At 34.5% G+C, this 27,480-nt stretch overlaps 1 protein-coding gene across 1 annotated transcript in view; it reads right to left on the bottom strand.

The window, feature by feature from the left end:
• The window catches only part of EYS (eyes shut homolog), an 870,143-nt gene that overhangs the window by 522,530 nt on the left and 320,133 nt on the right, over nt 1-27,480 (bottom strand). The window contains exons 18-22 of the mRNA XM_065834576.2: nt 22,900-23,022; nt 21,130-21,243; nt 19,847-19,960; nt 19,293-19,406; nt 1,551-1,748 (exon numbers count right to left, since the gene is read on the bottom strand). Coding sequence (XP_065690648.2) covers nt 1,551-1,748; nt 19,293-19,406; nt 19,847-19,960; nt 21,130-21,243; nt 22,900-23,022 — 663 coding nt within the window. The remainder of the gene's footprint in view (nt 1-1,550; nt 1,749-19,292; nt 19,407-19,846; nt 19,961-21,129; nt 21,244-22,899; nt 23,023-27,480) is intronic.

Genomic DNA, 27,480 nt, shown 5'->3' with positions numbered 1-27,480 from the left:
CTCTATTCTTCATTATCTCTGAGATTTACCATGGAATCTATTCTGCTATTGTGTTTGTACACATATCTGCTGTTGTATTCCTTAAATGTCTTAAGTCCCTCAAAGCAGGAGTGTTATTCAGCTGCTGAGAGCTTCCTAGCTTCCTCGAGATTCCAGTTTTTGTCAGTCATTGCACATAGTTCAGAGGAAATAAAATGTCCATGATACAACTCAAATCCAGAGGCACCACAAAGACAAGCTATCTCTAAAAGATCTGGCACTGCAGAACTTTACTGCAGCTCTCTGAATTCCATTTAAAAAATATCTTTAGCTAATGCAGAGTAGATAAAACAGCTGTAAACTTGTTAGGAAGTAGTCTTTACTAGATAAAATATGAAGCTGTACATCTTATTCACATGTATGAAAAGATAGATTTCTGAAAGCTTATTGAATCATTCTAATTTTAAAAGGGGCATGGGGAAATAAGAGGGAGATGTAGCAGAAGACAAACATGATTGTTCAGTGCTTGAAGTATGTGACCCATGAGGAAAAGTTGACACAGCTGGGATTGCTTTGAATTAGTTCCTTAAGGGAAGGGTTAATAATTAGAAAGCTATATAAAAATAATTTTAAAGGCAATTGCACAAATGATAGAACTGAATTCCTCTCAGTAGTTTTAGATAATATTATAAGGCGCAATGGCCAAAAGTTACAGTTTATGAGATTCAGAAGGGATTGGGTGGGGTTAACACTGCAAGCGTAGTGCATTAGTGGAATAAGCTGCCTAAAAGAGTTTGTGGAATTGCTATCCATCCTTAGAGGCTTTCAAATTTCGGCTAGAAAAATCCCTGATAGTCCAGCTTCATGCAGGTTTGACTGCATGACCTCCAGACATCATTCTACTTTTCAGCCAGCATTATAAGATTCTCGGAAAATTGTCACTTTTACTTTTGTTTACTTAGCCTAGAAAGTGTCTGATAGGTTTAAGTAAAACATTCCAGTAAGTACTCCATGCAAAAAGATGCTACTTATCTTAGTCTGCCAATCCAGACAGGATATATTAATAGTAGAGTGATTCATCATCAGATTGCTTTTAAAACTTTTAAGTATATCTATCAGTGAAAGTTACATAGTTAGGTGATAGAAGGTGCTTAATAGTAAACAGACACACAATTTTGCATCAGTTTGATAGTTAATCCAGGTTTTGGACTTGTTAGAATCATGACATATACTGCCTAACTACTCCATGAGCTCCTTTTCAGAACCTCAATATTCTTGCATTGAATGTACAATGTAAGATATGCTTGGTTAATTTAGGTATCAAAGGAGACAGCACAAATCTCATTAAAATTTCTCATTAGCTACAACTCTGACCCCCTGAACACACAAACCCCGGTGCAAGGAGTTGAGGCATTTTGGCAAAACTAATCCTCCTGGCACTGGCTATGGAGCTTCAGACAAGCTAAATTTCAGTAAATTATCTACTCTTCTCCCCAGAGCAGCTCAGTAGCTGCAGACGCTTCAACAGAAAGACTGCTCTACATTAAAGTGAGTAATCAGACTGAACTCACTGTCATAGCAGTATCCGTGGAGGCAAGGGTTAGAACTGCACTCATTGACATTGATCTCACAACGTGGACCTGCAAAGCCCTTCACACACTGGCACTGGAATCCAAGGGGAAAAACGTCCAAATTCTTTTCTTCTATGCATGCAGCTCCATTCTCACAGGGATTGCTGGCCTCACAAGGCCTAAACTCACAGTTCAAACCTGGAAAGGTAAAATGGCAAATCTGTCAGTGTTTAACTAATGAACATATCCCTGCAGCTGCTGCCTATTATGAGCTGTATTTTCTTTGTACTGCTGGTTAAAACTGAGTTGAAGGGTCTCAGAGGTACATATATGTATATTGTCATGCAGAAACATTTATTTGCTTTGTAGAATTACAAACAAGAAAAGACATTTTTATCTGTTTTGTTTATATAATGACATTGCATTTTAAAATAATAATAGATATTTCAATATATTTTATAGTTTTTCTGTTTATTCTTGTCTTCTAAAAGGGCTCAAAAAGTGTATTTAAAAATAATTAATGAATTTTGCTTTGAAGCTTCCTGGTATTTCTTCCTAATAACTTGTTGTCACAGCTACCATATGCATTGTTTACACATTGACCCATAATCCTGAACATTAATGAAATGGAAGTAAACTTATATGATTGTTCTGCTTGTTATTCATGACTATATACACATTATTATACTGAAATTATATATGTATTTAGTAATGAGTGACTACCTCCATAATTCATAAAAATTCCATACAATAGAAAATCTCACACAGTCTGTTTCTACTCCTTTTGATAAATACTCTAGTGTATAACAGATTATATACATTTATCTGCACTGATCAAGGAACTGTGTAATGGTGATCTTGGGTCACAGATGCCCTCATCTAAATCTTTAATTTGCAATAAGTAGATCAAAAAAGATTAAAAGGCCCTTTAAAGTGAGTCTTAGTTTGTTAGAACATAAGCAAGACTGATTCATGTTTTTCACTAGAGAAATTCAAAATTATGAAGGCAGACAGAACAGAGATCAAATGGGTTTGGGTTTACAAAGCTGCTTCCTTTTTCCCTCGGTGTTGCTGAAGGCAGGTCTGTTCTTTCAGGCTCAGTTTCAGACAGAGCACAGCGGCTTTTGGGGCTGCAACAAACTGTACACAAGCCCTTCTAAGCCCTTTCGAAGCCCATCTGCCTTTCTGTGACTGCTGAGACAGGTCTGTGTCGATGCTGTGCTTTCTGGCGGAGCTGCCCGTGGCTAGCTGTACTGCCAGCATTTTGCTGACTTCCCCACTGCTGTTGCCCCAGCTCTGGTTGCCTAGCAATTCCTTCCTGGAGCAGCTTTTCCCTGCCCCAACAACTTCCCTCTTCCTTTGACAGGCTACTTCAACACAGTGATGGGCAATGTGACACTACAACACAAAGCACCTGGGTAGTCATGTGGAAAATCATATCCATATAGTTATATTGTGGTGGACTGATCTCGGTTGGCTGCCAGATGCTCACCCCACCACTCTCTCACTCCCCTTCAACAGTGCCCCTCGAGAAAAGAAGATGGAAAAGTCTGAAAGCTTGTGAGTCAAGATAAAGATGAGGATATAATTTACCAGTTACTGACTTGACTTGAGGAAAACTATTCAAACTCATTGCCAAATAAAAATAGAATAGGATGGTGAGAAACAAACAGAAAACTAAAACCACCTTCCTCAATGCCTCTCTATTTCTCGGGCTTGACTTTACTCCTCCAGTCCAGACTCCTCTACCTCCTCTCCACCCCTGAGCAACACAAAGGGATGGGGAATGGGATCTTTGGCCAGTCCATAACAGTTCACCTCTGCCCTCCTTCCTCCTCACACCTTTCCCCGGCACCAGTGCAGACCCCCCACAAGCCACAAGTTCTGCCAGGGTTCTTCTCCACCACAGTCTTCTCCAGAGGCTGTTGGGAAATCTCTGATCTGGTTCGTGGAGGAGCTCCTCTCCTTCTTCCTTCTCTTACCCCAGTGCTTACAGGGCTGTTTCTCACTTATTTTTTTTTTTTTTCCTTATTCCTCACTGCCTGTGCAGCTTTTTACCTTTTCTTACACACACTTCCCCAAGGCACCACCTCCTCAGCTGGGGGGCTCAGCTGTTCCCTTCAGTGGGTCAGTTGGAGCCAACTGTGTCCAGCACAGGACAGCCCTGGCCTTTCATCACAGAGGACGAACTCTGGGCACTTGCACCCTGTACACAAGGTAATTCATGTTCATGAGATAGATAATTACAGTGAGAATTTTTAATTTATTTTCAGGCTGAAAATTTCACAAAAGAATTCCTGACAAAGAATCAACCAGTGTTACAGGTCACCTACAGTACATGGAAGCTTTAAGTTTGTAGATCAGGTGCTAACTAATAAAGTGGGCAATCCATACAGTTATATTGCATATTATTTTGAGGAAACTGAATTAGTTAAGTGGTCAGTTTATTCTGAAGGAACATACTGAATATCTTATAATGGTTTCAGAAGAATAAGACTTCACAGTACAGTGGTTGAGATCAAGCTACAGTGCCATGTAGTGCCATCCTCTGACTCATTTGGAAACTTAAAATTCCTTAAATTTGTAGGATAATTCATTGGTTAACTTCAATAATAAGCTGTCCATGACACTGAATGTTATTTAATGCTAAAAATGAAACACTCATTGTCAAAAATGTCAGTAGAGTCATCTAAGGGCTGAATTTTTCAGGTTTGTAATAGCAAAAACAACAAGTAGAAACAGAATGGATGTAAAAAAAAAAAAAAACAAAACACAACAACAACCCTCTGACTCCAGTAGTCGTGCTGACAGAGGAGAAAAAGAATGGCACAAGTTGTTCCTTGTCTTTGTCACCAGTGGTCTCTCCAGTGCAGGGTGACCCTGCCATAGGCAGCCGATAGTCTTGGATCTGGAATTCATGAAATTGCATGGCAAAGTCTGACATATGGCACATTGAGATTTTGCCCTGAAGTTTCATCTTTATATCACAACAGCTTAACAGGAGTAACAACCATGCTGATTCCTAAAGTGGAGTTCACACGCAGATGAAAAAGCTTAACACATGGCTCACAATTGTAATTGGAACTACCATATGATCCAGTAATGCAGTACTTATTTTTCTTCTGGGTTGACAGAAGAACCTTTAAAGAGATTTGTCCATCATTTTACATGCCAAGTGTTTGTGAGGGTGGACATCACTGGCAGATAAAGCAAAAATCATTTCATGAGTTAGCTATATATTTCAGAAAAGTAATAACTTTAAAAAGAAAGAAACAACCACAACAACAGCAACAACAAAAAACAACCAAACCAACTCTAAATATACTCCCAGATGCCTGGCTTCTATGTATGATTTTTATTTTGAACATCTTGCTCTGTTGATTCAGTAACATACTGTGTTTCTTCTGCCTTTTCATTCTACACTGTGTGTAGAAAATTTTATCTTTTTCCAAAGAGGAACTGAACAACTTTTTTCTAGTCTCAGTTCCTCCAAAAAACAGTGAGCTACAAAGAACTATGGATAAACCTGTATTTGTCTTATTCAGAAACTCACAATGTATTTTAAGCTTTGATTTATGATGATTCTTGCTATCTCAACTGCAACTTCAGAGAAGAGTTTTGCAAATATTTGAAAGGTAAAAGGTTCAATATGAACAGATTCAGAAAGGAAGATGTACAGGCAACCTACACGTTCAGATTCTTTTGTTGCTTTCATAAATTTTAACATGTATAGATGTATTTATCACCTGAAATCCAATAAGTGCTAAGTGATTATAAGTGTTTGTTTTGTTTTGTTTTTGTGAACACTTGAATACATGTCTTTCACAGTGTGCTCTGCGAAAAGGAGCCTGAGTCTGACTTCTCTATTCACTCATATTAAATAAGTGTCAAGTTGCTGTTAGGTCCCCCTGAAACTCTCATTTCCAGGCTGAACAAACCCAGGTCCCCAGTGGTGGAAAAACTGTGTGAAAGAGGTGTTGAGTATCTCAGTCTTTTCATTTCCTTTGTCAATGCAGCAATGTGATCTCATTTTTCTCCATCTTTTTTTTTTGTTACTGGTAGACCTATAGAAACCTTTCTTGTTGCCCTTCAGTTGCCTTGATAATTTTACCTCCAGTTGCCCTTTAGCTTTCCTAATTCTGTTCCTGTCTGACTGGATGTTTTCCAGTTGGGCAGCTCACCATTGCATCTAACTTCTGTGAACTTCCTTTTCTCTTTAAGCTCAGTCAGGATTTCTCCATTTGTTCATTTTTTTCTGTCACATCTGCTTGAGTTCCTGCATATTGGAAAGAACTGCGTCTTGAGGAAACTGTCCTTCAAGACAAATCAGTGGGCCAAAAATCAGTTTTTCCTTTAGTGCATTCACCAACAGGAGCTTGCCAAGCAAACCAGTCAGCTCGCTGAAGTCCAGAATCATTATTCTGCTACTTGAATTTCTTATTTCTCTTGGGATTACAAACTCCATCATCTCACTGCCATTGTCATCAAAACTGGTTTTGACCATTACATCCCAAAACATCTCCTGCTTATTCACAAACAGGGAATTCAAGAAAGTATCTCCCCTAGTTGTCTCACCCCATGATTGTTTTAAAGAACTGTATTCAACGTGGTCCAAAAATCTCCTGCTGTCTTTCCAGCAAAATTAGGGTGGTAATATCCCAATGATAACGAGGTCCTGTATTCATGAGTCTTTTTCCAGCTTCCTAAAGATGACTTCCTAAACTTTTCTGTATTAAACTGTCTGTAGCAGACACCCACCACAATATTTCTTTTCCTCTCGTGCTTCCACATAAGCACGTGTAATATTCTGTGCACATTTGCACGTGTATTAATCCTTGCAGGATTGTGAGTGTATTATAAATTTAACCTCGCAGAATTGCGAGTGTACTAACTTTCCGTGCTCACTACGAGTATGTGTATCTCTTTAAAAATAATCCCGTACCGTGTTCAGGCAAGTGTGTACTCCTCCCGGACTCAGAGACGGTTCTGGCATTGTTTTGGGTGAAGCCATGTGCATGCACTCTGCGGACTGCCTGTTGTATTAGTTGTTGCCCCTTAATAATTTTCCTCAACTCATATCCGAACCTGTATTTAAGTAACTTTTGGAGTGCTAAAACCCTGTTTCTCACCGGTTTAATAAAAGTTGTTTTGGACCCTGTTGTCCCTTAAACTAACCTCGGGATGCCTCCGTGACAGTCCACCAGTCAGTTTTGATATGCCCAGGATCTCTGTTGGCAGGATCATCGGTGTCTGCATGGACAAGCAGCAAAAGATAGTGATCTGGGCATCAGACAAACTCTCTTTCCTGTATTTTGAGTTCAGATGTGTGACATGCAAATAAAATTCCTCAGAGATCAGATCTTGTGGGTGTCATTCTCCCTCAGAGAAGGGAGTCTTTATCTGTTGTCAACCATTGTTTCATTTTAGCAGTACTGATGAGGGTGTATGCATCAGATTCAGCTTACATGCCTCTTCAGATGAAACTGACACTTCCTCAGCTGCTGTCATGGCTCAATACATATTCCATAAGTGAACCTCTGTAAGAGAAAGTCTCCTTCAAATTGTCAGAAGTAACTATCTTCCAGTCTCCACTGTTGTAGAGTCTCTGTCCTCCCATGCCTGAATGTGTCCTCTGCGTTCTCTTTCCCCACTCCTCCAGTCCCGCTCCTGTGGGTATCAGGCTTTTGTCCCTTCAGAGTCTCTAAGAAAAAACACTTCATCATCCATTTTATCATCACTGATGCTGTGTAACCTGTTGTTCTTCTTCAGCTCCTACCCCTGGTGGCATGGCAACTCAACCAGGATGCATGTCTGGCTGTTAAGGACCTTGTGCACCTTCCTCCCATGCAGGCAAGAGCATGGGTTTAGAATCTTCTTCAGATGCTTGTTCAGGGTAGCCCCCAAAAGGATACGAGTTCTAGTAAAGTTTGTACTGATTTGAAATTCTACTAAAATTGTTCCCTGACAAAAAAATATTTCCCTGCCCTTTTTAAGGAATTAGAGGAAACAAAAATACTGCTTCTTTTTTTTTTTTTTCCTATCTATAGTAAAATGAAACAGCACAAAACAAAAAAATATTTACATTATGCTGATATTTATAAAGAATAGGAAATTAAAATCTGGTCATAAATTTGATGACCTGGGTTAACAATCCTATTTAACAAATGAGGCCAAAACATGTAGTATAATATTATTGCTAGTACTGTTCTAAACATTTGTTTTTCCATGCCTTCTTTCAGGGAACATTCACCACTCTTTAACTAAAAATTCCACCTCTTTTTTCTCCCACCCAGCTTTCCTGCATATCACTGCATGGAATTTGTTTTTTCTGCTACCGGCAGAAATGGCAAAGATTTCATACATATTCAAACTTGAAGATAAGGAAAACAAAAAGAAAAGAAAATAATAAGACTGTCTCCCACCCACTCAGTCGCTAAATCAATTGACTTTTAACTGCCAGACTTGAGAATTAATAATTTAAAAGACCATTCCCTCCGTCAGAGGATCACAACTGTTTATATTATTTTAATACAATTTTGAAAGTCATTCATTATTAAACAATTGATTATTAATGCTAATTGATATAAATAGCAAGAAAACAACTAAAAAAAAGGTTGGCTGATTTAAAGAAGGATTTTTTTGAACAACATAAATCTACACAAAGATTAAGGTTGAATATTAGTAGGGAATGCTAGTTACATGTTAACACAATGAATGCACTACTGCTGTTGCTCTCATATCAGCATTTTTTTTACAAATCTATAGATGTATGATTAAATCTATTTTGATAAATCAAGGAACAAACAGGTTATAGGTGATGGGTTTTTTTAAATTAACGTAGATTATTCAGAATACAGAGTTCATGTCTTCTGCATTTTCTCTTTCTTGTAACTTACTTGTTAGAGAATTTTTGTTCAAATATATAAATGCTAAATGTTTTGCTGTAACTGATTAATTTGATACATATATTTTTCATTAGATATAAAAAAGTTCTCACCTGATCTGGTATGTTTCTGAAATAGTAAGTCTGTGACTGTTCACAGAAAGAAATGCTGTGGTAGGAAAACAGTTTATAAACTGCTTTCTCCCACTGACATATGAAGATTTTATATTCACCATCACAGGGTAAAAAGGTAATTTTCACTGAACATAGTTAGTTGACAAAAAAAGAGAAAGAAAGAATGCCCAGCAGATCCACTGTGCAATAATCAAACATAGAAGCTCATTAATGAATTAATAAGTTCAGAACATCTTTCCATCTCTGCCTATTTCCATTAGACAAGTTTAACATTTGTAGTTGTTTAATTCTTGGTTATATTTTATTATTTATAGAACAGATTGCCTTTACTAGACAGTTAAAGGCCTTTCTATTAGAATAAACCAGAATAAATCCCGAAAGAATATGCACAAATAATTAAATTACACAGTCAATTGAAGAACAGTTTTATTTTCAGTGGTACAATATATTGGGTTAAATATTATATGTCTTTGTATATATATATGTATATTACAGAAGCATATACTCATAGCATATACTATATTTCTCTGTTAGCATACAAGATATATCAAATGCTGAATAATTTATTTGGAAAATCCTCTTTTTGTTTGTTTAGGAATGAGAAGCATATTGCATATTCAGAAATGTCATTCTACTATTCATCAGTCCTCTTTTCTACTGTGTTTGCTTATAATATTTCTAAAGTAGAATCTCTAAATATTGCAAATGAATGCTGAAAACAGAATTTTTGCTCAAAACCGCTGTTCTGTTAAAGCTATTATTAAAAGTGAAAAGCATAATTTATAAAGATGACATAGAAAATAAATTATATGAGATATATTTTCACTTCTTCATGCAAAACTACCGACATTTGTTTCTTTGTTTTATTTACTCAGCATAAATCTATACATGAAATGTTTTGATGTGTACTATAGAATTCTTATAATCAGAAATGGCATCTCTTCAATATTGTTATTCTTTTTGGAGACTAATGTAATAAAACCAACATTTGCTAGTAATATTTTAAGGAATTAAATCTGAAAGCAGTTTTCAAAGTCAGCGTTTTGCTGGAATAGTATGGACAGAATTGGTGACAAAACATACCTGATTGCAGACTGCTGGTAAGATTATGACAATGTAGTGAAAATAAACTATTAATATCTATGGCTTGTACCAGAAAAACAAGTATGTCATTTGGATGACAATTTCCTAAATAATACCAAGTAGTCTGGTACTGGTGATAAATGTGCGCTCGTGAGGACAAAAAGCTCTCAAGACAGACCAAGATCCATCATTGCCAAGGGGTCCATGTGGGGGTTTGGACAACAAAGGAAGAACCAAGCAGGTATCAACACCTACCATTGGGCACCAGACTTGGGTCAAAGGATGTAGTTGCTCGTGAAGTTGTAAAGTGATAATCACAGTCCCAGTTCAACTAGCTGCTCCCATTGATACTGTGATGCTGATCTGATCTTTGCATCTGATCTTTAGACACTGGCTAGCTAAAAGGTTTGTTGTTTTTTTTTTTAATTATTTTATTTTGATCCAGCTCCAGTAGGCTTATGACACTGGTGTCATTGGATTTCAGTAGCCTTGCTTAGGTTCTGTCCATTGTTGTTATAAATTTGATGAAACAGAGTATATATTGTATGAATTAAGTTAATAAAATTTTGCTTCAATGGGATAGAAAATTACACCAGCTTAAAAGATGTCAGGAAGGAAAGAATAGGGAGAAAATCTACAACATGCTAATGGCTTGCATAAATGAATGAATGAAAAGTTTCAAAATTTTGTGTTAACTCAGTAATGTATTATTTAAATTTACATTTTTTAATTTATATGTTCAGGTTCAGAACACAGAGGCAAATTTTTCAAAATGACACTAAAATTTTCTCATATATGAAGTAAAAGACAATGACTGACATGAGACTTCCACAGTAAGTGTTTTCTTATATATTTTCTATGTGGTTTTGTTTGTTTGTTAATAAAAGAGCTGAAAGACATTTCTAACATTAAAGTGAATTACCGGTGTTTTCCAAGGTAAATTAAGGAAATTGAATGCCATTCAATAAAAGTAAAAATGTGTTTACTTATGGGAGAAAATCTAGTGTAGAAAGGCACTACAGGGCTTTATAGGAACAAAAAAATCCAAACAAATCAAAGTCCCTGCCCCAAACCTATATGTAACTTTCTGTTTCTCCCAAGACTGTTATTTTGAAACTAGTAGGTACAATAATTTTAATTTTTAAAAGTTACTTGATCACTTCAGAGAAATCTGTGGAGGGGCTCAGTATCTCACAGTCTCAAATGTTTTTATATGCTTATATTAAATCCCAGGAACACTAATAAACAATATGTTAGATGCCTAAAATTTGAAGTCCCTGCAACTCTAAAGATTAAATGTTGTAACACTAAATATGGAATTGCCTCTATTAAAAGTTCAAAATTGTGATTTCCTATAACTCTGAAAAGTTTGGATGTACCTCTAAGCTTGTCATTATTTTATGAAATATCTACTTAGCTCGATCTGCTTTGTGGCATAAGAAAACAGAACACCTACACAATTGAGATGATTAAAGGTTAGTAAATGTAAATAAAAAATAGAATTACCCTGGAAGTGGAAAGAAAGAAAAAAATAACTGCAGAAGCATGCATACATTGATATTACTTGAAATTAAGCAAAGTATTACCCCAATAGTTTAAAAAATATAGCAAGTCTTTTCTTTCTGTTCATACTTATAACAAATCCATTCTTTTCCTTGGAATGGAAATTTTACTTTCCATGAAAGGAATTTCTGTATATAATCTGTGGAAAAGCATTTTCTGTGAAATCCATGCCAATTGAAAATCTTTCGATTATTTTTTAAAGGAAAGATATTTGAAAAGCAATACTTAGCACTTCTCAAGTAAGAAACATTTCCTTAATTTTATATGAATATGCAGATCATGCAACAATGATGGAAAAATAATGAGATAGACCCACAACACAAACTTTACAATGAAAATCACACAGACATGCATATATTGTTGTTCCATACCTGTATAAATTTCTGTAAAAATAGACAAAAACAGAAGTGGAATATATTGTTTAGGTGCATTTTTTTTCTTTTAAAATATACATGTTTATAACTAATAAACAGTGAGGATACTCCCGTATCCGTATCTACATTTTACATTTCAACATAAAAGCAAGCTTCCCTCTTTCTCAGAAAATACGAAAATAATATTATTAGGGAAAACATTTGCCATGAATTTATTTCCTATTGAAATACATGTTTTTTACCCTTTTCTCTTTCATAGAATCATAGAATAGTTTGGGTTGGAAGGGACCTTAAATGTCTCCAGGGAGGGGGCATCTACCAGTTCTCTGGGCAACCTGTTCCAGTATTTTACCACCCTCATTGTAGAAAATGTCTTTCTCATGTCTAGCCTGAATCTCTTCTCTTTTAGGTAAAAACAATTAACCCTTGTCCTATCACAATAGGCCCTGCTAACAAGTCTGTCGCCATCTTTCTTATAGGCCCCTTTTAAGTACTGTGGAGGCTGCAATGAAGTCTCCTTGGTGCCTTTTCTTCTCCAGGCTGAACAACCCACCCCCCCTCAGCCTGTTCTCATAGGAGAGGTGTTCTATCTTTGTTTACTGCATCAGAATTCAACTGACATTTTTAATATAGGCATAAAAGTTACAGAAAGCTAGGATCAAACACAGTTTTTCCTCATGACCTAGGACCCGTGGGTGTCAATTTCAGATATAGTGAGGGCCACCTTTAGTTCAGGGGGCCAATCCCTTCTCTGTTTTGAGATCCTGTTTTAATTTTCTAAAAATTTGACAGATTGTCCAGACATCAGTTATAGAACCTGATACTAGGACTATTACTTTATTACTTTGATTTGTGTATTGACAGATGAGCCTACACCATGAGTAGGCCCAACATGTAGAAAAATAAAACTGCAAACATGTGTTTCATCAGTCAAAAAAAACCACTGAAATTTGGTAAACTCATCTTCGAGAAACAACAATGTCCTTATAATTTGTAGGGCAGCCAAGGAAAACATAACAATGTTTAAAATATTTTTAAAATTGTATTTTGCACATACTTTCTGGAAAATTAAGAGACAGGCATATACAGTTTCTCATTTGAAATTAATATACCTTGTATCATCTACATAACTTAAATCTCTTCCCTGTAACCAAGGTTCTTTTACACCATTCTCACACAGCGACTAATGAAATTCAAACCCCTTGTCTGCTGTAGGTGACTGGATTTACACATGCAGTATTCTCAGAGTACTCACAGCTGCGAAGGCTTAGATAATTTTACTTGTGGATCAAGATGTCTCTGAAAGCAGAGCTGAAACTACAACACACTACTACCTCACAATTTGTATAGATAGAGTTAAGCAACCAGAGCTTTTAGAGATAGCCTTGGGGTTCTCAGTGCTGTTTTGTAAGGCCATGGGTCTCCTGCAGATCTTGTCATATCTGCCAGACCCTTGTGTATATCTAATGTACCCAAGAGTGCCTAAACTGACACTAGAAATGGCTAGGCAAAAGACTTGCTCTCTGAATTGTTCCATTTCAGAAGCAGAAACAGCTGAATTTATGTATCTAGATGGCAACTTTTAAAAACGACAGAAAAATCAGTGAAAATACTAGAAAAAAATTCCAAATAATATCTGTGGTGACTTCATATAAGAGCCAGCAGCAAGTCCCAGTTCATACTGATTCACACTTGGACATTGCATAGCTTTTTAGACAAACCTGATTTTCTTGCTTAGAGGCAATGTGTGTTTTCTATGTAATATCCCACAAACATGGTCACTCCTCTACCCACAAAAAGCTCTTATGTGATGCCAAGTGTTCTTCATAGCTCTATGCACAAGTTTAATTTTTCCCCTAAATAAAATTTTGTTCAGTTATTCAGTGTCAAGAGAATGGCAAAACCAGATATAAACTGATGTTGAATAGGAGATAGTCTTTTTTATGCTCTAACACAATGGTATGCTAGAAGGAGCCACAAGTCTTGCGAAACTGCCTTTTTGTGTGGGTCTTGGCATAGGAAAGACTGAGATTAGGCCTATGAGCACTGAAAAAGTAATTGCTCCATTATCTAGTCTAGTTTTTTGTCTTCATGAGCACTTAACATTTCTTACTTATTATCTGTTTTGTAATTAGCTGCTCCCATAATAGTGTCCTATGCTGAAAACTCCATTATTACTCTTGCTTTTCAACTGACTTAAGCTTTTTTTTTCTGCTGAGTTGCCTTTCTCACTAGTTTACTTTCTTTTGCAACATGTTTAATGGCCAATTACCGTTTTTGCTTTAATCTTAGTTGGAACACATTTGGAGACATGTGTCATTAAGGCTGAAACAAATAAATAGACATTTCCTCAGAAGTGAATTTCAGTTTTCTTCTATAGTTACATGTATTTGATTAAAAAGGTCATGCCCATTAGCGACATCTAGACCAAACTCAGTGCATTTTTTAAATTATTTGGGCAATAATATTAATTGAAGGATAAACTTTTTTGTTCATTTTTTAAAAAAGCAAGTTACTAAATAGCTTTTTATTTTATTTTTGGTTTTAAATATTCATATCAGCTCCTACAGGGTTATCACATATCAAATGTACACTCTCTACCTGAAAAGGACATTATAATGCTTTATTCCTTCCTGAGCTTTCTTTGGGAATAGCAGAATACTGGCTCTGTTCATGGGTCACAGAAACACTGAGAGTTTGGTTCACGTTTTCCTTGAATACTAGGGTAGAAAATTTCAAGTTTTAGTGTGGGAGTACAAGATTTGTTCTTATGTTTCAATCCCAACTAAGAATAAAGAAGCTTTATAGGTCTTACTTTAATTTCTGTTAAAAAAATAAGCTGGTCTAGAAATTGTAGCGGAATCATTCTGCTTTTGCATGCTAAGAATGCTGAAAAGCAACATGCTTGATACAAGGATGATCCCACTTCGCTACACTCTCAGCAAGGAATCTTGTTTAATTATTACGACTAACTTCTTTGATGTGGCTGTATGATACATAAAAATGTTGGCATTTCAAAGCTGTGAACGGCAAATTTGCATGTATTACTATGGCCCTGGCTGTTAGAAGAATATTTGAATATACTGCAAGGTTCTTATAGAACACTAAAAACACCAGTACTCCTAAATATGGATGAAATGGCTAATGGTTGGGGTGAAGCACCTAAAGGGGCCTTGAAAATAATATTAGAACAACTCAAAATTGTAAGAAAGTTGAATGTATTGTGTAAAGGGCCACTGTTACCAAGAAGCAGTAAACCAGTGTTTATTAGTGGAGCATTTGAGCACCTCTTCTACCAAAATATCTTTGAACGACTGAATGAACTGCAGGCATTCCTTCCTTTCCCTTCATACAACTAGGTAACAGGCAGATAAACTCTGTAGGCTGATGTGCTCCTACAGCTGCAAGTTACATGAAAACTTAAAACTAAAGAAAGCAAAGAAAATTGTAGCAATCCAAAAACAAAGTTCTGCTTGTTATTATTCTCTGTAAATAAATATTTTCAGGTCTCCATTTTATGTGCTTCCACATGGAAGGAAAAGCATGGAGATATATATATATATATATAGATAAAATATATATTTTATATATGGATAAAAGTACAACAATAGGGACTATAAAATTTACTAATTACACTGTTCTTGAACTGTGTGTGAATTTTTAATGGAACAAGACAATATATTGTGGTGGAGACATGAGAGTTTTCATTCTACCTTCCATGAAACTGTTAGGACCCTTAAACACAATATGTTTCTCTCACACACTGCTATCTTCTGAAACACTTAATATCAATTTTGTAATAGCTGCAATTCTATTATAGAAAGGCTACAATTCTAGAATCAATATCATAACAGAAAAGTTATTATAATAACTCCCCAGCTAGGATGCTCTAATGGAATCAAGCTCATAAGACAGTTGAGAGGCCTACTTAACTCTATACTGGATAAATTACTGTCAAAGACTATCAGTGATAATGCATTGGCCAAACTGTAGTTGAATATACATCTGATCTGTCTCCTGTTGCTAATATTGAAATCTTTGTCCTGCACCCAAATCGAGATGATCTTCCTTCCTGTTGCCAGTTCAATAGTTACGTTGCCAGTAAGGAATGCAACAGAAAACCAGCTGATCCCCTTTCTCTGTTTTTGAACAACTTAATGTCAGAATGTGTTCTGATAAAAAGTGTGCAATGTACATCACTGTTAGTGTTGTATCTCAGAGGAAGGCGTTTCTAAAGCAGCAGCATATTTTCAGGGCCTAAATAGAACCAAGCAAAAGCAACTAAAACAGATATGTACTGAGGTAAAATCTTATATGAAAATAACATTATACTACAGTATGTGTAAATGACAGCATGGTAAACAGCATTTCAGCATTTAGGTGTGAGGTGTAATAGTAAGTTGTACTATACAAGTCAGTGACAGAACACTAGTAAAAGTAGACAGAAACAGAAAACTAGACTTTAAAGAGTGGACTGTCATACTGGAGTAATTAGTTGTGGCATAGATACGATATTATAAATGGCAAAAGCATGTTATATAAATCCAGATGCTATGATTTTTTCTCCACTTGAGCCAAGTTACAATACATGCTCAGTGAGGCTCAGTAACTTCTAGGATTTCTGTGCAAGTTTACACAGCAATCTCTTCACTAATAACATGGTAAAGATTTCTTTAATCAAATTGTGAGCTTCCTCCAAACCAAGGACAAGAGTTATGATATACAAGTATATGACCTTGAAGTTCATTTTTTTTATACCTTATTGGGGCAAAAGCTAGAGCTATATAGAAATAGAAATTCAAGGACAAGAAACTTGTCTAAAATATGACAAAAATAATTAAATTATCATATTTAGTAATTAGAACATTATTAGAAGTTGACAAAGATATAATTTTGTATCTGGAAGTCTTATAATTTTCTTCACTTTTCTTTTGAATTCTGTGTAGATGGGCTCATAGTACCCTCAAGCTGTTCAGCTGGACATTTGGGAAAAGTGAAAGGTAGTAATTTCAGTGGCAATAATTCAAATGAAATGCTAGAACATAGCTATGGTGAAATCTTTTGTCAGGGGAACACTGATGGAGAGGAACATACAGGGTTACAGTAACAGTGTCAGAAGACATACTTCTTCTCCAGTACTCCATGCATTGACTTTACCATGAAAACTGGGTTTTCTAAAAATGTTTGTGTACACAGCAAAACTAAAACTTCATTCGTAGATCAGGCTCGTAGAGTTAATTTACACAGCCTGAACTGTCAGACGCTTGAAGAAAAATCCTGATACATGCCACTACCCAAGTATCTTTGTTATTAAAAGGTTTGGATGTCTTCCAGTATTCTATGGAAGTGAATGGAATGAGTTAAAGCATTCTGGCAAAGTAGACAAAGCCATGCTTAAAGCAAAACATAACAAAACAAAAAACAAATAAAGCACACATGAAAAATACAATAAACTAAAAATATACAAGAATAATAAAATTTCTGATGACTTTCCATGTTCATCTAGAACTAATGTAAAAGTTTGTTAAAATGTAAAAGCACATATTCAGGATATCAAACAGTTTGCAGCATGTAAAACGAGAAGTAGCTATACTTGCTCTCAAAAGAAGTGAAATTGAAAGAAAGCTAAAATTTGAAGATTTTTCTGTTTTCTTTTTTAGAAGGAGAGGAAATGAAGGGGAAGAAAAAATTAAATGGAAAAATCAAAACCTTCTGGTCATAATATTTTCTAGTCTCCTTGTCAAAATAAGCAAATGAGAATAGTCAAGGAAATCAGAAAGAGAGAGAAATGTATGCAAGCCAGTTTCTATAGATAAAATCCATTTCTAGCTTAATCTGACAGGCTACCTTTTGTGTGAATCCAACTGAATGCTCCAGTCATGCTTGGAACTCCTTCATTCTGCATTCTATATAGTAGATGTCTGCTGTAAATGCCTGATTATCTGGCATATGTTTCTAATAGTGGTGCACACTCTTGAAGTCAGATTTTGTGATGGGAGAATCAAACCATTACAAAGTATTATGGAAATACAACTTCAGATTGCTTTCCAAGTAAATGACAGCATACGTAATACAGCATTTACATTTTTCCACTGAGAATAATAGAAACAAAAAATCTGTGAAAATATTCCATAAATAGAACAGATATTCCTATATAGCTTCTACTGTTAATATACCTACTTTCTTAATAAAACAATTCTGTCATCTGTAATTAGTGCACAAAAACGTATTTGTAATGTGAATATTTCCACACAATTAGAAAACATAGTTTAACTACCCATTATGTTTTCTTACTGTGAATATGTTTAAGACTACATTCACAGCACTTAAATAGATGGTGTGAGACTGAGGTAGTTTGCATATCAAACTAATTCCTCTATTTATACAATCGTAAGTCTAGGTAACATCAGTATAAAAGAATTATCTTGAAAGGTACAGAGTAAACCTGTACAGAACTAAACAGTCTCGAAAAAATACTTTATTTCAACAAGAATACTGTAGATTCTAGACATCCTGTACCAAGAATATTATGTTTTCAGAGGATCTCAGTTACCATTTATGAATCTTGCCAGCAGGGTTTAACTTTTCAATTGAGAGTATTAGACACTGCTGGTTTCTTGAAGGATGACTACAGAAATGTTGACTTTCTGATATTTTAAACACTTACTTAACTATCTAAATGAACATCAAAGTCTTCTGATAAATCTGGTTCCTTGTGAAACGAGCACTTAAAAGACCAGTATTTCTAACCACTTACTGAAAATGATTTCCCGTTGTTCTGAGCAGAGGCAATTCTGATACTGCAATACTCATTTACTTGTTATTGTACTAGAATTTATTCAGCAGAACATAAATTAAAACTAATAAAAATTACAAACTGAATTTTGACCATTAACTAAAATAAGAACAAACACTGGAGCTCACTCTTTTCTTATGAATGATGCATTTAATGTAACAATCTTCCCTAAAGTGAAAAAGCCCTGCTGTCTCAACATACCAAGAAAATTGACTTTTAATGATTATTCTGGAATCCTAAGCATGTATCATTATATTGAACTGCAGGAGGAAAAATGTGTTTATATTTAATGTATAAATCAATGAGCCCCTTTAATTGAGATTATCACTTGAACCAGATTTGCTCAAGAACACCACACAATTTGTTGTTTTAAACAATTTAAGCAGTGAGCATTCAAAATTAAACCCCAAAATTTCTATCAAAAAGGTCACAATAAAGCTTTCATTTTAAGTGTATTTCCTTTAAAAGCATCAACAGAAATAATCACACACAGTTTATGGATTTCAAGATAACTATAAATTGTTTTATGAGAGTTAAAAAATAATTTAGAGAATGACATGACCAATCAAACTAGAGAGAAAAATGTGTAGAAAAGCAACCGATCTTTATGATGGCGGCTTAATGGGCATATGCCCATGATTTTGTAAATAATCTTATTCTGTTAATGAACTGATTTTAAAGTATCTGTTTTGATTACTGCATGAACATTATTAGTAGATGTATAAACAAGGTTTACTGCACATTATTTGCAGCCTAAGGCATAATTGGCTGGTCACTTTGAAAGCTTTGCTTGAGAAAATGAAGGACTAATAATGCTGTAGGAAGAGTGAAATAAGTTCAGACAACTGACAGAAATGCTTTCTAAAGTTAATTATACTTGCTTTCCCATCTCCCTGGGTGTTCATTACCTTTAAAGGGAGCCACACATTGGCAGTAGTAATTACCAGGTTGGTCAATGCAGGTGGCTCCATTCTTGCAGGGAAATGAAGCACACTCATCTATATCTGTTTCACATCTTGCACCTTTGAAAAGACGAAAGATTTGAACATTTAGTAAGACAATTTCTAATTCATTTGCACCACAGAAATGTCAAGCAACTTGTGAAGAGAAACTGACATAAATCAGCCAAATAAAGAGCCACATATACTAATGTCAGCATCCATTTAATTCTTATCAGTGTGAATACATAACAGCCTGTTTCTGAGTTGCTAAATGGTAACTAATCTTCCCGGTGTGTCGAAGCTTTGAAGGCCTTTTTAAATGCAGACTAATTTATCTTGTGCTATTTAGTTTATAGATGGAGTCAGTGTTCCAGTTTGTTGGAATGCAAATGAAACATTAGTCCAGGGCAGATAAAGAGAAATGAGAAGGAAACAGAAGCAAATTAGTCAATAATGTCTTAATGGATGCTTTGTGGACTACCTTACTGTGGAAAACAAAGTTTGCTACGAATAGGACTCACCAGTAAAGCCAGGAAGACAGGTGCATTCAAAGCCACCAATAAGGTCTGAACATGATGCATTATGAAGACATGGAGAAGAGTGACATTCATTTATATTTGCTTCACAAGTAGTGCCTGCAAATATGCAATCAAAGGGGAGAAGAGTTACTGCACAGTACACATAGTTAAATATCAACATTTATTTTAACTGAATATAGCTCACATATTGGAATCGATTTGACACTCTTTATATTAAAATTTGGGCATCTATGGCAGTAAGTTGATATTTTTAAGGTTTAACCTCTTCACTAATTTTCACAAAAGATTAAAAGTACAGTCATTGAATAGATTCCTAAGGCTTAAAGCAGACAATTTTCTTATTATATAAATACAGAAGAGCAGAAAAATAAATACATTGAAAGATAATATACTGCATTGCAATAACATGTGAGGAAATATTTCTAGTGTTCATGATAAGACAACAGGTGTACTCCCAGAAAATGCAAAAATAAATATGGTTTAGACAAGAACACTATTTGTTCCAGTATATATTATAGCTAACATAGCTGCATAGCTACTTAAAGTATAAAATACTCAATTGTTAATATTTCTAAGTGAACTTATTTTTTTATCATTTGAATAATAAATGATTAATGACATCAATGGTGCGTTCTGGGAAGTTCAAAGAATTTTAATACACAAAAATGCAAGTGATAGTTGTTCAGAATATAACTAGCAGTAGAAATACAGTATTTTGCCCTATGACATTTGAATTATAGATTGCCTTGTATTTCAATGATTAAAAATCCATGAGCTTTAAAAAATTATGCTCTAAAAAGAAAATGGATGCACTTTAAATTTCTAATATGAGCTGAAAGCAAAGAATAGCTGCAGATATTAATGTATCCACTTATCAAAGAAATTGTGTTTTTCATAGAAATTGTACAAATATGTCAGGAACGAAATCTTTCCCACACAGGTTTTTTCTCTGATTCCATTATATTAAATCTGTCAACAATTTAAAAAGCTTACAAGAAACAGTATATGCTATTTTCAAAATTTCACTGAACCCCATTAATCCATTTTCAACAGCTAAGCCACCAGCCAGCAGAAAACACCTAGTTCCATGTTGTCCTTAAAACAAAGTAGATAACTTTAGTAAAGATGCACTTATGCTAAATTTGTGTGATTAGAACTTCAGATGACCCAAAAATAAATATACATGCAACTCATTCAAGATGTTAAAAATTGGTATAAGATTCTAATCAGGTTTGCAAAGTTATAGTTCTTTGGATTTTTAATACCTTGAAATCCATCCTGACAGATGCAACTGAAGGCATTCAGATGATCAACACAAGTAGCTCCATTGTGACAAGGGTCACTAAGACACTCATCCACTTCAATCTCACAGTTATTACCTGGAAACAAGTGAAGGATTTTCTTTATTAAGAACATGCAGCTGGCAAGTCACCAATGCAAGCAGCAACAGCAAAATGAAGTAACAAAGGTTATGTACAGACAGCTTTTACCAATGAGCTGTAAATTGTCTTTGGGAAATCAATTTATTGTTGATTAAAGGCAAAAGTGAAATGCATACATCATATATAATGTTCAACAATGACCTGATGGGAATTTTATAGATTCACTTATAAATGTACATATCTTCGTATTTTAAGGGCAATAAAGTCTTGAGAATTCCTGAAACATCACGAAAGACTAAGTATGGTTTCTAAGATAAAATGTTAAAATATAACAGTCTTTTTCTATAATTTATTTTAATTCATCTATTAATTTCTCGATTTGTTATTAAGATCTCTATGGGAAATGTTAGGAAAGTTTTCCATTGTGGCCAAATATTTTAATACATTTTTTTGAAACTAATAATAAAAAAGTTAGATATTGCCATATATTTTTAAATATATGGAGGAAAAAAAATACAGATGCTTATTTCTAGCTGAGAATGATGTGCCTATTTTTTTTTTCTTGCCTTTGAGGTAGAACAAAGCTCATAAAGTATTTATTTGCATTTTGCATATGGATTATCTAAACAGATTTGAATGGTTTTGAATGTATTGTTACTTATGCCTAAAAGTTTGTTTCAGAGGGGTTTTGAGGGCTTTATTTGGCCACAGAAAACATATAAAATAAAAATAATAATCTGCTATGATGTAGATATGAGTATAAGAATTTAAACAAACATTTCAATAATACCTCACCAAGAATTATCACAAGTAACATCAAATAATTTTACTTTATATTTTGATGTCAAAATAAACCAAGCATAGAAACAAAATATAGCATTTTGTTATATTACAGACAGAAATACTACAGCTATTATATTACATATTATTTCATCAAGATCATCCAAGAGAGACTCCAGCGTCATCCTGTTTCTGCTTTAGGAGCCCTGTCAAAGTCCCTGAAGTTCGACAGGATGGATCTGGGTTGCAGAGCTGAATTGCAAATAGGGAAATACTACTGCACTTGAGTAGTTCATCAAACGAGTGATCAAAAAAATCTGACTCTATATCTAGAAAGGTTTTTGTGTGTGTGTTGTTTTTTGTTTGTTTGTTTGTTTGTTTGTTTGTTTTAAAGCACTGTAATCAGTGTTAATCTGTGACAATATGCTTGCATAACCAAACTAATTTTAATTTGGTCAGACTCTATACTAATGATTACGACCTGCAGGGTAGGTTTAGGGATGACTAGTTAAACCTGTCTAGGAATCGTTGAGGCCCCTGTTACTGCAGCCTTATTACAGAAATCACAAAGCAGATAAATTAAGACCAGCTTGTGTGTGGCAATCACGTCAGTGTAAGACAGACACCCTGTCTAAAATAGTATGAAGTAAGAGTTATTCGAGTGGAAACAGTCCCTCGTAGACAATATTTTTTACAGTTGACTACTCTGACACAGTGAAGTACTTTTGTATGCCAGGAAACAAAAGTTGCTTCTGCCTGACTCGGAGACACACTGCAAAATTGTATCTGTTGCTACTTTCAAATAACCTTCTTTTCTGTGGTTTCAGACTGACTTACTTAAACAGCTGTTAAACAACACTCTTTTGAACCCACCTATAAAACCAGGCGCACAGAAACAAAGATAACCATCCCATATATCTTTGCAGATGCTGGAGGTACCACACGGTTGTGACAGGCAGGCCGCAACATCTACTTCACAAAACTGACCAGTAAAACCTAAAGAAAAATAGAGTAACAGAAGACATAAAACTTTATTATCACATTTAGTCTGAGAAAGCAGACAAATGAGAGACTAAGTACTTCTGTGCTCTTTAATTATATTTCAAAAATTTGTTTAGGATAGAGTAAAATATTCCAGATTCTTTGAAAGTTTCAGTTTCATATTTAAAGCTAATCTAAATGGAATAAAAGAACATTATGATAAAGCCATACCTGCAAGAATAATAAAAATCATTCAAGATACAATTTGTCTTCAAGAGAATTTGATAAATGTCAATATCTTCAAGTGGTTTTATACAGATATTCCTATTTTTATTGATAGTGATATTGATAGTGATAAAAGTTTCTTCATTTTTTGTGTGGTGTTCTGTACAGCACACTAAGAAAACATCCTGTATTTTCAAACTACAAAAGAAAATTGTGGCAATACATTCTGAGGCAGATATTACAAGATCTGACAGTTTGACAGATATCGATATTGATTTTTTTAACTGGTTAACTTATAGCTAATAAGAAAGACTGAGCACCTTTTTTTCCTGCTGAGGGCCACAGATGCAAAAAATAATAAAAAAAAAAATTAGAAGATAAAATATGAATCTGCATTCTACACTTAGGTTATATTTGCCACTGTAATATAGTTTCTGAAGCAATCATCCAGCAAGAAAATCACATGGTTCCTTGAAGACAGCACCTTTATTTTTGAACATACACAATAAATAGTTGGAAGGAAATGTTTTTTGTTTCACAGAAAAATTGCTTTTTTCAAACAAAGTACATGCTTAATTTAATTCATATAAAGCAATTAAAAAAATCGTGTGTGGAGCTAGGATCCAAGTACTGGATATAAATGCCAGGTTTCAAACTTCAGACATTTTTGTTGTAACTTTTGTGATAAAAAAATCAGTGAGTTAAACTATAAGAAGTATAGTTTTCTTTTCTTCTATTAACCAAGCACTTTAAAAGTTTCTAAAGATTTTTAGATTCTTGCAAAAATAACGTTACAGCAAAAATCAGAACTGACTGGACCAATTTATTATAATTTAACCATTACAGCATGAAAAGCCACTAAAGATTTAAACTACAGATTTGGTTCAGTGAACTAAATATAACTAATTCCAATGTCTAACAAACCTGGATACCAAGTCTGGCTGAAGATCTGAACCTCACATTTCATTTTAAAAAAGTTTCATAAAGAGATGCTGTGCTTCAATAGCGTAGGTGTTGCCATGACAGATTCTAGTTGGCCATTGAATTGGCCTGTATCTGACCTTGAGTTCATCAACGTTTTATACAATAAAGAGAGTAAGGAAGAATCCTTGATCAAAGATGTTCAAACAAATCTTTTCCTACAGCATGCTGTGATAGCTTTAAAAACTAAGCATAACCTTGTTTTTATAGCATTACTATAGGCTATAAATGCATAAGCATTACTCTGGATGGACATCCAGAGTAATAAATTATTACAAAATTTTAAAAGTTTAGCCCTGCTTGGGCCTAGTTTAGTACAGTCTTCAAATTAAAGGAAATATAAACTATGTCCCTGGATATGACTGAGGATCACCTGATCTGGGTGATTTTTTAGTTTTTGAACAGCTGGTTAGATGAAGTAAGACAGCAACTTCTGACCATCAAGGTAAATTGCTGAAACATATTGCACTTTAGAAATCTTGGCTTGTATAACAAGTTTTGAGGCATAAAACCAAGACAATGCATACTAAAACTGCCTTACACATGCAATCACTTTGTTTTCTAAATCAGCAGATGCAGAAAGGTGTCTTCAAGCTATGTTTCTATTCCATCTCAAACACCAGCTGTGCAGCTTTCTCACACAGCTGAATTTTTCTTCGCTGTTGATTGCTATTAAAAATTTAAGCATCTCTCTCATTTTTGCCTTCATAAATAGAAGTTAATATCTGCTTACTGAAGTACTACCTAAAACTAATATAAAAATTAATCAATAATGGTAACAGTATACACAGATATATTTGTAACTGTTATATGTGGTTATGTGACTTTCATCCAGATGGAGATACTGAATATAGAAAAAATTATATTATTTTCCTTTTGGCAAACTAAAGCTAAATATTCCTAATAAATTTATAGATTGGAAATAAAGATTTTAACCTATGTATGCATTTATTTTGGGGTTTTTAATTAATTATCCAAGTATTGCAACATGGACAAATATATCCAAACTTAGTATACTAAGTTGAAGAGCAAAGGATGGTGGTTTCAGGGCCCAATTTTACTAGTAAATATCTGGTTTTGTATAAAGTTTCTCATCAAAATAGATTCAGCAGCAGTAGTTAAGAATATAATATTTCTTATAAAAAGAGATTAGCAAGTGTTTGTTTATTGTTGTGCTACAAACACTCAAAAGATACTTTAGTAATTTAGATAATGGAAATTTAGCAGCAGAGTTTTAGGTGTGGGGTTTTTTTGTTGTTTCCCCCCCCGCCACCCCTCCAAAAAATGTTGCATTTACATTCTTCAGACATTTCTTTCTGACAAACCCCAATGCCGCATGAAAAAAGTGATTTTTACTAGTCAGACTGTGACACTTAAACTCTCCAGGGAGATCATCACACTGTGATCCATTCTGACACAGTCCAGCCACACAGTGATTTATGGCAATTTCACTACATGGCTCCTTATATTCTGAATGACAGGTACATCTGAAGCTATTAACTCGAACCTGACATTAAAGGTTATTGTCGGGGCCAGCGGGTTTTTATGTGCATTCATTCACTCTTATTGAACAAATATTACTTCTGGGGAAAAAGTTATATGGCTCCTATTAAAATTACAGCTTGGAAAAACTTAAACAGATGAAAAGAAACAAATGTCAGAATTTAATAAATTCATTTAAAACTTGGACAGTATTTTTACTGTCATTAATATCCTTGCATACTAATAGGTTGCTAATTTCTCCTTGTTTGCCCTGGTTGTGATAGTAACATACAAGACATTTTATTAATTCGGGTTTTGAGATAGAGTGATTGTTATTGATTTTGTCATACAACATCTGTCATAATGAAAAACTGGTTTTGCTTGGGTCCTCTAGAATTTCAAATGTAAAAATTATACTTATTTCAAAAATTATACAAAATGTAAAAATTGTAAAAAGTATTCAAATAGTAATAGCATAGTTGAACAAATTAGAGAAAAGTTAATAAAGAGGTGAAATCACCACTTTTGAATGAAAGGGAAAAAATGCTGCTTTTGCCTCAGAGTATCAAAGAGAAAACTCTCTTATTATGACAGTTATTATGACTGTTTTATTATGCTCTAATAAATGCATTTGATCATTGTATTGAAATAACAAGTCATAACTATAAAAGAGAAAGTGGAAGATACATCTTTCTCTGTTGTATCCTTCTTGTGTATAGGCTTTCCAGAACTCAGAACAAAACTCACTAATTCTCAGTAAAGACAATTTGAACTTTGGCATTTAAATTAGAATAACAGAATTACTCTCTAAAAGTTTTGAAACCTTCATATTTCAAAATTAAAGAGATTGAGAAATGATGCACATGTGACATTAAGAAAGCTTTTATGTAGTCTGAAGGCTCCTCATTTTCACAAGCAGACTTCCTGATCTTACAGCTGCAGCAATCTGAAAAATGCTATTCTGTTCTTGTGAGAAATTCAATTGTCATTTTATTTTCCCATCTAGCTCAGGGAAAAGTCAAAACTTGTGTTTATGGTTACACATAATCTGAAAGAAAGCTAAAATATATTGCAAGAATGTGCTATCATGAGTATTTAGGATATTTTTTACTTCATTTTTTAACTTACATATTCCATTCGAGAAATAAATAGGTAAATATTCAAAGGAAAATAATTTCAACAGATTTACAATTTTCTGCCATTTGGGTTTGAAGTGAAGTGTTTCAACAGTTTTAAATATTTTGCAGAGTTTTCTCAAATAAGTAGCAAGTGAAAAAAGAAAAAAAAACCACAAAACCAAAAACCAACAACCTATTCTAAGCCGAAAGTCAGTTTTTATCTCATCATGTCAGCATTTTCTGATGAAATAACATTCCATTGCATATTCCTCAAAAAGTTCTACAGACAGCTAGAAAGTCACCATTAAAACTCACTTTGAATTTTATATTACTATTTTCTGTCAGGAAGACTGAAAAAATGTTTTTTCAGCAAAAACTTGTATACATCATTTAAGCTCGGTTTAGTCTGGAGCGGAATCTGAAACAGCAGTCAGTCCACTTTCTGCTTACTACTCACTTTGGTATCAACAAACACCCAAACATTTTAAAATATTCTTGACACCACAGAAGTTCTGCCTCAGTTTTATTAGGTTGTTTACTTTAAACACTAATGTGACAATGATGGCAAGCTGATGTACTTGTTGCAGGAAACAAAAAGAGATTTCATCTAGGTTGCAGATAATATCTCTCTCTGATATGGACTTGCTCTAAGATCAAATCTGATTCA

The sequence above is a fragment of the Patagioenas fasciata genome, chromosome 3 (genome assembly GCF_037038585.1).
Source record: "Patagioenas fasciata isolate bPatFas1 chromosome 3, bPatFas1.hap1, whole genome shotgun sequence".
NCBI classification, from domain to species: domain Eukaryota; kingdom Metazoa; phylum Chordata; class Aves; order Columbiformes; family Columbidae; genus Patagioenas; species Patagioenas fasciata.
Note: the sequence above shows the minus strand (reverse complement) of the source record. Positions and strands in the feature narration are given on the sequence as shown.